The sequence below is a fragment of the Uranotaenia lowii genome, chromosome 3 (assembly GCF_029784155.1).
Source record: "Uranotaenia lowii strain MFRU-FL chromosome 3, ASM2978415v1, whole genome shotgun sequence".
NCBI lineage: Eukaryota > Metazoa > Arthropoda > Insecta > Diptera > Culicidae > Uranotaenia > Uranotaenia lowii.
In genome coordinates, this window is record NC_073693.1 from 62,885,581 (window position 1) to 62,897,748 (window position 12,168).

The 12,168-nt window shown below is 38.2% G+C and overlaps 1 protein-coding gene across 1 annotated transcript; it reads left to right on the top strand.

Annotated features, from left to right (window-relative positions):
• Window positions 1–758: 758 nt before the first annotated feature.
• LOC129751571 (GPI ethanolamine phosphate transferase 3) lies at window positions 759–4,990 on the top strand. The gene is made up of 4 exons (XM_055747158.1): window positions 759–922; window positions 979–1,155; window positions 1,220–4,225; window positions 4,408–4,990. Exons 2-4 carry the CDS (start codon window positions 997–999, stop codon window positions 4,600–4,602), a joined length of 3,360 nt encoding a protein of 1,119 aa, XP_055603133.1. The 5' UTR covers window positions 759–922; window positions 979–996; the 3' UTR covers window positions 4,603–4,990.
• Window positions 4,991–12,168: the final 7,178 nt, after the last annotated feature.

Sequence of the window (12,168 nt, forward strand, 5' to 3'; positions counted from 1 at the left end):
TTAGTGCATGTAGTCTTTTATTCAAATAAGTTTTTATGATTGCTGACAGTTGATCAATCACTGTACAGACTTCTGTACCATCGCGAATGCAGGGATTTTATAATTTGCTATGAAAAGGTTCGGTATCCGCCTAAACTAAGCGGAGAAAAGCAGCAATTATAGACGAATATATCGCCAAATTTACAAAAGAAGTCCAAGATAAAAATCTATCTCCAGCTCAAATCTGGAATGCTGACGAAAGTGGGTTGTTTTTTAAGAGCACACCAACGCAAACATTAGTTGAGCAAGATGCCAGATCAGCACCTGGTCATAAAGTCAGTAAGGAGAGGATTACTTTCATGCCATGTAGCAATATGGATGGTAGTTTCAAACTTCCATTGTTGATGATAGGGAAATCCGCGAAACCACGAGCGTTGAAAAACATTAAAGAGCTGCCAGTATACTACAGGTCCTCCAAAAACGCCTGGATGACCAGAACTTTATTTAATGAATGTTTTTTCTGCTACTGTATATAGATTATTTTTGTTAAAGTTTTCAATACTTATTGTTTTATGATTTTCTTCAATCAAATTTGAAAGCCAAACATCGCTTAGTTTGAAAATCGAGAAATAACTGTTTTCGCTTCAAGTTTTTTAATTTGAACCACCTTACGATGAAATATTTCCACCAGCATGCTGTCAGCTGGAACAGCTGACTTTGACATTCCGAACCGACAGCACGCAAGAGGTGGCCTGAAAACCAAAACAAACCGCCCGCTCGCAGCAACCGCATCAATTCGTTTGCGGATTTGCTCCACAAATTTTTCACTAAATTCGTTATCTTTCATTACCCCTAATTATCACATTTGTTTGCTTTGGTGAGCCAATCTACCGCATGCAGCAGCAAACCGGATAAGGTCACTACTTGGAGACAGAAGCTGCAGGTAAGTTGGAATTTAGTTAGGGTAATAATGTAAGCTTACGTAAAACTATTTTACAGACTATCAACCGTCTGAAAATGGCCAGCTCCTGGAACTTTGTTTTTGTGCTGATTTGGCTGTCGGCGATTCTCGGTGCCGGAATACACCTGTTTTCCAAAGGGTTCTTGTTGACGCGTATAGCGCAAACGGATGTGAGCGAGTGTGTCCGCTACGAGGATTACAATCCGTGCGGGGAGGTCAGTTTGTTGTATTTGAAGTTTGATTTGTTGAATAAGTTAATTTTTATAACTTAAATTTTAGAGAGCTTGTGACAACGATGAAAAGGTGCAAACGATTTTGCGGGACGTCAACCAATCGGTTAACATTTGTCTACCCCGCAAGAGCAAGGTCATTCTGTTATTAGTCGACGCTTTGCGGTATGACTTCGGAACGTTTGATCCGACGTTAAAAAACCCGTTGCCCTATGAGAATCGGCTTCCGATTTTGGAAGAGTTACGAAACCTTTATCCGGATCGAACCCGGAAGTTGCAATTCGTTGCAGATCCGCCGACCACAACGCTACAGCGTTTAAAAGGGATGACCACTGGAAGTCTGCCGACGTTCATCGATATCGGGTCAAATTTTGCTTCACCGGAGATAAATGAGGACAACGTGGTGGATCAGTGGGTGAAGGGAAATTTGACGACCGTTTTCATGGGAGACAGCACCTGGACCGAACTGTTCCCAGGAAGATTTAAACGGAAATTCGATTTTCCAAGCTTCAATATCCATGATTTGGATACAGTAGACAGCGCAATTGAGTCGCTGCTTCCGAGAGAAATTGCTAAGAAGGATTGGGACGTGATAGTGGCTCATTTTCTCGGAGTTGATCATTGTGGGCATCGTTATGGACCTCTGCATCCAGAAATGAGCAGAAAACTGGGAGAAATGGACGATGTTATAAGAAATGTTACTGAGCAGATGGATGAAGACACAACACTGATTGTAATTGGAGACCATGGAATGACTCAATCCGGTGATCACGGAGGAGAATCTGCTGAGGAAGTTAATGCTTTGTTTTTCATGTATTCCAAAGGACAAACTCTGATGAACGAAGAGTACGACGGATTTGATAAGGCAATACAACAAATCGATTTGGTTCCGTTACTTTCAATTTTGTTAGGTGTTCCAATTCCATACTCTAATCTTGGACAAGTCAACTTTCAAATATTGCCCGATGTACAGTTGGATTCATTTCAGCGTTACCAACTTGCTTTGATACACATTTGGCAAAATGCTGCCCAGATTCAGAAATATTTCCAGCAGTATGCAGAAGCAAATCGAGGAACATTCACCGTTGAACAGTTGGATGATTTGGAGAACAAATTTCTTATGTTGACTCAGCGAGTTAACACAGTTTACACGGAGGCCGCCTTTCTGAGTCTATCGAAAGACTTGCGACTATACCTGAAGGACATCCTAGAAAGCTGTCGAGAAATATGGGTAAAATTCGATGCCCAGTTAATCTCACATGGACTGCTAGTGACATTCCTCTGCTGTTTTGCCGTTGTCGTCCTGATTTGTAATTCAACTGCTCAACAGTTGGGCCAAATTTTCAACGGAACCGCAATCTACTACATAGTTGTTGTAACTTTTATGGCAGGAACGTCAGGATTTTTCTTCTACCAGGATCTCAACCTTTCGTCAGCTCAGCACGGAACAATTTTCTTTGCTTCAATCACTTCGATTGCAGTACTGCTCTTCTTGATAATCCAGAATTGGGCCAACATAACCGAAAACATCAGTCAACTGAAACGTTCCAAAAATTTCGTGACCCGGATATCGTTTGCATTTACAACCTGCGTCTTCTTTTCCAACAGTTTCATCGTTCAGGAACAGAAAATCCTCTCCTATGTTCTAGTAGGATTTTTCCTGCTAGCTTTGTACAACATTCAGAAGAACAGTCAGTTCAAAATTGTGAAATTCAAATGGGCAAACCTTCAGAAGTCCACATTTCTTAAATTGTTTGCTCTTGCACTGTTTGCCATTTGTTTGATTCGTATTTCGAGTAACTACTTCCGATGTCGGGAAGAACAAGGAAACTGCACCGATTACATCGTAAAAGCACCAACACCCGATGCCAAAAGAAAGAACGGACCGAATTTTGATATTGTTCCGGTACTGGCTTTGGCGCTCTACATTATAATGGCTCGTCTTTACCTCAGGACTTGTGGAAACCTGACCGGAAATGCCGTAAATATCTTGCTGGCAAGATATGGTCCTACTGTCGGAACAGTTTGTGCCTGTGGACATTTTGTTTTGGCCCGAAGTAACGCTAAAGGAATTCCTCAGATTCATGTAGACGCCCTGGCTTGGGTCATCTACATCCTTCTTGTGGTTCAAATTGTGACAATCCTCGTCAGACCGCTGATGGTCTACATTCTACCCAAGAAGAAGGAGATGATGAATATTTTGTACAATGATCGGAACATTGCCCCAGAGATCTATCGGCAACTGAGAGATAACTATAACGGTCGGCCAACCGCTCAAAACGATGAGGTTCCAATCGTTTGTGGCCTCGCCACCGTATATTCTTCCGTCTTCATCGCTATCGGAGTCTTCCTAACCATCCTATTATCTCTCTTGCTCGGCTCAAACGGAACAACTGGTCTCATAATATCACTCGTGGTAACCATCTCATACGGAATGATTACATCCATAATCCAGTACGAAAACTCAACCAACCTATTAACCTGTCTTCAACCGACGTTCACCACACTCCTATCCTGGATCATCCTGCAGCAGTACGGATTCTATGCTACAGGTCATCAACCAACCATGTCCCAAATTGATTGGAGTGCTGCCTTCATCGGTCGTACCTATCATTACGACAACAATAACATCATCTCAGCAATTCTAGTCCTGCTGAGCACCTTCTCCCTCACCTTCCTCCTCTCAATTCTTTTTCCTCTTATAATCTTCACTCCCTTCTGCCTGTACACCATGTGGCCATCTTTAGCGCAAAAAATCTACCAAAAACAACAGCAACAGAAGCAGCCAACAACCAAACGCGGTGCTGGACCTTCTAAAACCACCCGTAAAACCGAAGGTGGTGGGAGTGTGGAGTATCGGAGTGTTACCGTCAACAAGGTGGATGACGATGAAAACGATGGTGAGGAGTCCAATGAGACCGTAGGCACTGCTGCCCGGAAGCACGTCGACTTCGATGTGACCAAGGGCGAAATCAATCTGTACGAGAACGAGAAACTGTTCATCGGGACGGTTTTTAAAACGGCCTGTCAGCTGTTGCTCTTGCATGGAATTCGGGTAAGCATTTTGTATTTTTCCACATCTGGATAACACTGAATTCTGATTTATAAAACCCGAATTAAAATTTAAATCTGAAATTAGAAAATCTAATAATGAATCTTAAATTTGACCTAGAAGTCTGACTCCGAAATTTGAATCCAGAATCTTGATCCATTTTTTTATTTCTCTTCCTATTCCAGATCTTCTGTGCCATGTTCGCCTGTACCCTGCACTGCAGGCACCTGATGGTGTGGAAAATTTTCGCCCCCCGGTTCATCTACGAAGGCATCGGCAGCTATGTGGCCTTCATTGGTCTCAATCTGGGCTTTCTGCTGCTACTGCGAGTCCACCGAGCCGTCAACGGGCTGATCACCCAGATCAACAAGGACCGGTAAGAGGATTCGTCCATTTGATAAAGAGACCACCGATGCTGAGAAAATATTTTTTTCGAAAACAATCTCAAGAGGCGAGAAAAAATGGCACAACCTCCTCTAGTCGTGTGTTCAGTATAATCTAATATTCGATATCGGCGAAGCGAGAACTCGGGTTCCAATTGAGTTACCCTCACTTCATACTACTAGCATTTAGTATAATATTTCCGCAATCACGCTAGCGTATCTCATTATAATTTAAAATATTAAGAAAACCGGCACCATTTGTATCAGACCATTGTAAGTGCGAGTTAGTTGATTAAAACCAAATTGTAGTTTTATAAAACGAACTGTGCGAGCTAGACATACAATAAATTGTAGGCGTTCTGTTTTATTTGACAATTCCTATTGTTTTATTGCAAGTGAAAACCGAAAAATACAGTTTTCAGTTTAATTAGGTAAAATTTTAAAATACATGCCTAGACATTCATCTTAGAAATGAATCAATTACATCACGGTTGTCCTTGGGCATCCGCCCTTCGCTTTTCCTCGGCTTCGCGGTGCTCTTCCTGTTTCCAAAATTCTTGCCACGATTCCGGAATGTCGATATCCCTCCCATAGACCCTACAAAATGTCTCGAACCCTTCGGCCAGCTCCTGTCGAGGGATCTCGAAACCCTCCCGCCTTATAGTTTCGTACAGAATGTTGTTGATCAGTTTGTCCAGCTCCTTCATCACGTACCGGGTACGGCGAACGGCTTGCCGCATAAGTTTGTCCTTTCGTTTGGCGCTTCGATCCGGCTTTTGAACCTTCGTCAAGTTTGATGATGTTTTTGCGTTACTCGGGCCCGGTTGGGACAAGTATTCATCAGTAGCCGGTGGAGCAATCGATGGGGCTGCTTCTGAATGTTGGGATTCTACTGCATTGCTAGGTCGTCCGGAATGTTCTGGAGGGCCACTCGGAACCACTTGATCTAGATTTTGTCCAGAGACTTGTTTAGACTTTTTAGTGTTGTTCGCTTCCCTTCTGCTGGGAGACATTTTTGTTGATGAACTGTGTGAAAGTTGAATAATAGAGGCGTTAGAAATTATAGCTCGTATTGAGTTTCCCTTCCCTTTTCGTTATTCAATTATTAACAGCAGATTATAGCAGAAAAGAATTAAGTTTTCTGAGCGGTGTAAGTAATGAGATCATGGCTGTTAGTCTGGCCTTTGAATCCTAAGCTATGAACGAGAAAGAAATGTAAGCTATTTAAAAACTTATCTGATATGATCTACAGTACGTGGGACCTAGATTCTAGGTAATACCGGTGTCCGGTCAATATAAGTAGAACCTAACTTAAATAATGGCCTCTGAAAAAGATTTGTGGGAGTCCTGCAGCTGAATTTTAAGTAAGTTCCGAACACAATGTTGCGTTGAAGTCACTCGAAAATTGCTCAAATAGGAAACAACAGCAATAAGTTACACCAACGTGCATAAGACCAGAGCATAAATTTTTCAAGCATCATAGTTGACGTGGTTGCTGATTTTCCTTCGCCATCACGTTTCAGGTCTCATTTGACGACTAGTCATGCTTCAAGGGACTGGAAAAGCTTGACTATCGTCATGGATTTCTGTTCGCGTGAGGCATGTTATTTTTCAAACGACGGTCGTCAAGTAAGATGACGGCGTCGGTTGAAAGCATTTGTGCATGATTCGAATAATTTCGAGTATATGGATTGCTTGTTGGACTAATTGCCAGAGTCGAGGACAAATGAAATTTCAGATTTAAATAATACTACTGAACATTTTGAAAGGCTAAATAAAAAGCACAAATAAAAGAAGGATCGTACAGCCGCAAGGTCAATTTGTCCTTTTTAGTCCCTACGGAGTTTCTCCTCGGTCGAGATAGTTGAATGTTTCGTTCGATTTTATCCCGGGCCTTGAATACCCTGAACTGATCTCCAAAAACGGAAACTTAGTTGGAAACGTTTCCATTCCATTGTATGTCTATCTGAACCGAAACCGGTAACGGGTTTCAGTTTCATTAATGGCATGACTAATGATGATGGTGTCCGCCATAACGCCATGGTCCTAACTGTAAGTAAGAAGAACATTTCCCAACAAATGGAAGCAGTAACGAATTGAATTACTGAATATGTCGATTGCAATGGAGTGAAAATTAATTCTGTGAACCAACAGTGACAAAAGTTGTGTTGAAGTAGGTACTTACTTACGATCGATTACCACAATCGATATAGGCCCTTATTCTGCGCCTCGCGTGACGTGATGATAGTCGAGTCACCAAAGTCACTCTATTCCAGCAGTCGGTTTAGGTGAGGATTGTCACTTCGGATGAACTTTGTGAGTTCTTACCTTATTATCGTAGTCACCATGGGTGCGAATTGTCGCATTCGGGTGACGATTTTAGGTGAGAATTGTCGGTATGGATGTAGGTACCGGCGAGGCAAAAATTTTAACAAAAATTCATGTCAAAAGAGATTTTAAATGATAAAAGGGATACGATAACCTTAGTACTGAACGAAAAAGCTTGTTTGATAAGTTTTCAACTTTATTAGAAGCATTTAAAACTGCAAAGTTAAAAAAGTGCAATCAAAAACGGATTCTGGGTTTTACATTTTGCAATCGGAATATTATTATGCAACTTCGATTGAATTTTATCCAAAATCTGAACCTGGAATGCTAATTGGAATCTGCAGCTAAGGCCTTGATTTTTGTATCAAAATTCCAACCTGAAAATTTTCTCGTTTAATGCAATTGATTATGATATAAACAATAACAGTTAATTGATTGCATTCAGCAAGTTCGTTAAAAAGTGTCCCCATAAAACCGACTTATGGACTTATGGTTAAGTTAATTAAACATGCAGACACATTGAATCATTTTACTTGTTCTTTATTTGTATCAGAATCGAATCATGTTCCATTAATTCGATATTATAGGGCACCATTTTCCCGTTTGTTTGGATAACGTGCCACTATTAACCCTACGCTTTTTCGGAACACATTCCCGTCGCTGGGGGGAAGCCGTCACTTACATCCCATATCACATACATACATCGGTATTTTCGGTCTCATTCAAGATTCGGTTTTAAATCCCAAAGATCTTCTTTCTCGACGTCACCACCGATATATCCGATGTTCCAAGGTATCTTCTTCCGCCGTATAAAGAACGAAATGAACAAACAGACTGGTCGGAATAGTTAAATGGATTCCATCGAAAAGCGCAAGACGAACCTGAACACCGATGATACGGCTGATTGTTTCTATGGTCAAAACGATAACCACTAAAATAACCTGTTTTTTCTCATTTCGGGAAACCTAAAATAGGTAGACAGAAATTAGAAATGGTGAGATTAAAAGAAGCAACTTATTTTTCCAACCTGAAATAACTGCTGAGGTTGTCGCAGATTCGGAAGCCTTTTTGCGCACCGGTTTGTGAGACAGCAGTCGCCCCTGCATGCTGTTCCAAGTTTTTGTTGCTCCAGTTTGATGCTGTTTCTAAAATCCGGGCTGGGCTGTAATTTCCACTTTTGTAGCCAAATTTGTCCTTTTTTTCCACTTGATCAGCTTGCTAACACCGTACAATCCGATAATTGTCCAGATCGGGGCACAATTTTCACTCGTTTATTTTAAATTCAATTTTCAAAACCCGATTCGCGAACACCGGCACAACACAATCAGAGCAAATTTCGCCATTTTTCTAGATGGGTTCATCCAGTCACTCAGCTCGGAATGAGTATCTGTCACTTGCTGTCACCTCACTTAAACCGACTGTCGGAATAAGGTGACAAGAGTCGAGTGACGGTGGGGTGACTCGCCAACTGTCACGTCACTCGCGGCGCAGAATAAGGGCCATAGTTAAATACATCAGTTACATACTCGACCTTTACAGACCACCTCATAGAGTACCCCATTATGTCTAAGCACGATTTTGATACAATCCTGCTTATTCCGGAAATGTTTAAAGTGCTGATTTCTGCTGGGTGCTTTTGTTCACAATTTAACTTAAAATTCTGTGTATCATGAGCTCCACTTTTCATAATTTTCGTGAATATGAGAAGCATTTCTCCGGAAAAGCGCAAAAATATCGTGCACTAATGCGGTCTGCAGTTTTGGGGGTTCAACAACCCCCCCCCCCCCCCCATGGAGATTTTTCCAATTACAATTTCGGTTCGCTTCCCTCATGTATCGGTGCGCTGGCTCGTTACGGCTGTAATTTGTTGTTCGATTCTCAACGGTGTAGCGCCTGCGTCTTCTTAAGACCAAACTGCTGGAATTGGTTGTTATGCGGGACCGTAGAAAAGACGAATCTATGATGCCTCGATCTATTTTCAGGAAGAATTTTAAATAGTTTAAGCGGTGCCGATTCTAGTAGATCCAAGTCCAATAGATGACATAAGCTCTCATACTCTGGCATTTGCTCTCTCCAACCAAGATTCCTTACCGCAAATTTCACAAACCGTTTCTGGACAGCTTCTAATCGATTTATATGTACTTGGTACATGGGCCTCCAAACTATGCTTGCAAAATCAAACTTCGATCTAACCAAGCTAATATATTGGCATTTAATTGTGTATGGATCTTCTAATTCACCAGCAAAGCGCCTTACTACTCCAAACATCGCGAGACCATCCGAAGCGAGGCTATTGATGTGATCCCTGAAGGTCAAACCGGAATCTAGTTTTACGCCTAAGTCGTGTACGCTGGAAACTCTACTTATTGCTTCCCCGCTTAAACAGTACGTAAACTGAATTGGAGTGTAGCTTCTGGTAAAGGATATGACTGCGCATTTTGAGTTATTCAATTTTAAATTTGCTCTGACTAGAAAATCTGAGAACGCATCCAAATCCGATTGAAGAGTTCGGCAGTCGTCGATTTTTTTTAAGGGCAAAAATATTTTCACATCATCGGCGTAGAATACCAGTTCCTCCGAAAGCGATTCAGGTAAACTGTTCATTAACACTATGAAAAGTAGAGGTCCCAGGTGGCTCCCTTGAGGAACTCCTGAGGATGCTCGATATGGTTCAGAATAAGCAGAATTTACTGATACGTACTGGCTTCTGTCCGTTAGGTAAGACTTTATCCAATTCCAAATAATTCCTCCAATGCCCATTCTTGATAAAGCCTCAAATATTTCATTAATGCCAGCTACGTCGAAAGCTTTCTACATATCAGTGTATATACAGTCTACTTGGAATCCCTTTACCATCCAATCAAGAACACGGGTAGTGAATTCACATAAATTAGTGACTACTGACCATTTTCTGAAAAAACCGTGTTGACATGGTGAAATTCTGCTTTCTAATACGGGATATATGTAGCTGTTGGTAGATTAACTTTTCAAAAAGTTTTGGCAAAGCGACAGTATGGCGACTCCCCTGTAATTTTCTGCCAAATTTTTAGAACCTTTCTTGTGAATTGGTGTCACTCGCGATATTTTCCAAATGGATGGGAAAGATCCGGTGCGTAGCGATGAATTGAACATAAGAAACAAGGGTGTAACAATTCGTTGCTGCAAGCTTTCAGTAATGTGTTTGGTATTCCGGGGACCTGATTTTTAAATTTTGTAATTGATTAATTAATTGATTGATTGATTGATTAATTTATCAATTCGTCATTATCATTCTTTTTTCGTCATTTTAATAATTTTTGTCATTTTGATAATTTTTGTCATTTTTGTCATTTTTGTCATTTTTGTCATTTTTGTCATTTTTGTCATTTTTGTCATTTTTGTCATTTTTGTCATTTTTGTCATTTTTGTCATTTTTGTCATTTTTGTCATTTTTGTCATTTTTGTCATTTTTGTCATTTTTGTCATTTATGTCATTTATGTCATTTTTGTCATTTTTGTCATTTTTGTCATTTTTGTCATTTTTGTCATTTTTGTCATTTTTGTCATTTTTGTCATTTTTGTCATTTTTGTCATTTTTGTCATTTTTGTCATTTTTGTCATTTTTGTCATTTTTGTCATTTTTGTCATTTTTGTCATTTTTGTCATTTTTGTCATTTTTGTCATTTTTGTCATTTTTGTCATTTTTGTCATTTTTGTCATTTTTGTCATTTTTGTCATTTTTGTCATTTTTGTCATTTTTGTCATTTTTGTCATTTTTGTCATTTTTGTCATTTTTGTCATTTTTGTCATTTTTGTCATTTTTGTCATTTTTGTCATTTTTGTCATTATTGTCATTTTTGTCATTTTTGTCATTTTTGTCATTTTTGTCATTTTTGTCATTTTTGTCATTTTTGTCATTTTTGTCATTTTTGTCATTTTTGTCATTTTTGTCATTTTTGTCATTTTTGTCATTTTTGTCATTTTTGTCATTTTTGTCATTTTTGTCATTTTTGTCATTTTTGTCATTTATGTCATTTATGTCATTTTTGTCATTTTTGTCATTTTTGTCATTTTTGTCATTTTTGTCATTTTTGTCATTTTTGTCATTTTTGTCATTTTTGTCATTTTAGTCATTTTTGTCATTTTTGTCATTTTTGTCATTTTTGTCATTTTTGTCATTTTTGTCATTTTTGTCATTTTTGTCATTTTTGTCATTTTTGTCATTTTTGTCATTTTTGTCATTTTTGTCATTTTTGTCATTTTTGTCATTTTTGTCATTTTTGTCATTTTTGTCATTTTTGTCATTTTTGTCATTTTTGTCATTTTTGTCATTTTTGTCATTTTTGTCATTTTTGTCATTTTTGTCATTTTTGTCATTTTTGTCATTTTTGTCATTTTTGTCATTTTTGTCATTTTTGTCATTATTGTCATTTTTGTCATTTTTGTCATTTTTGTCATTTTTGTCATTTTTGTCATTTTTGTCATTTTTGTCATTTTTGTCATTTTTGTCATTTTTATAATTTTTGTCATTTTTGTCATTTTTGTCATTTTTGTCATTTTTGTCATTTTTGTCATTTTTGTCATTTTTGTCATTTTTGTCATTTTTGTCATTTTTGTCATTTTTGTCATTTTTGTCATTTTTGTCATTTTTGTCATTTTTGTCATTTTTGTCATTTTTGTCATTTTTGTCATTTTTATCATTTTTGTCATTTTTGTCATTTTTGTCATTTTTGTCATTTTTGTCATTTTTGTCATTTTTGTCATTTTTGTCATTTTTGTCATTTTTGTCATTTTTGTCATTTTTGTCATTTTTGTCATTTTTGTCATTTTTGTCATTTTTGTCATTTTTGTCATTTTTGTCATTTTTGTCATTTTTGTCATTTTTGTCATTTTTGTCATTTATGTCATTTTTGTCATTTTTGTCATTTTTGTCATTTTTGTCATTTTTGTCATTTTTGTCATTTTTGTCATTTTTGTCATTTTTGTCATTTTTGTCATTTTTGTCATTTTTGTCATTTTTGTCATTTTTGTCATTTTTGTCATTTTTGTCATTTTTGTCATTTTTGTCATTTTTGTCATTTTTGTCATTTTTGTCATTTTTGTCACTTTTGTTATTTTTAACATTTTTGTCATTTTTTGTCATTTTTGTCATTTTTGTCATTTTTGCCATTTTTGTCATTTTTGTCATTTTTGTCATTTTTGTCATTTTTGTCATTTTTGTCATTTTTGTCATTTTTGTCATTTTTGTCATTTTTG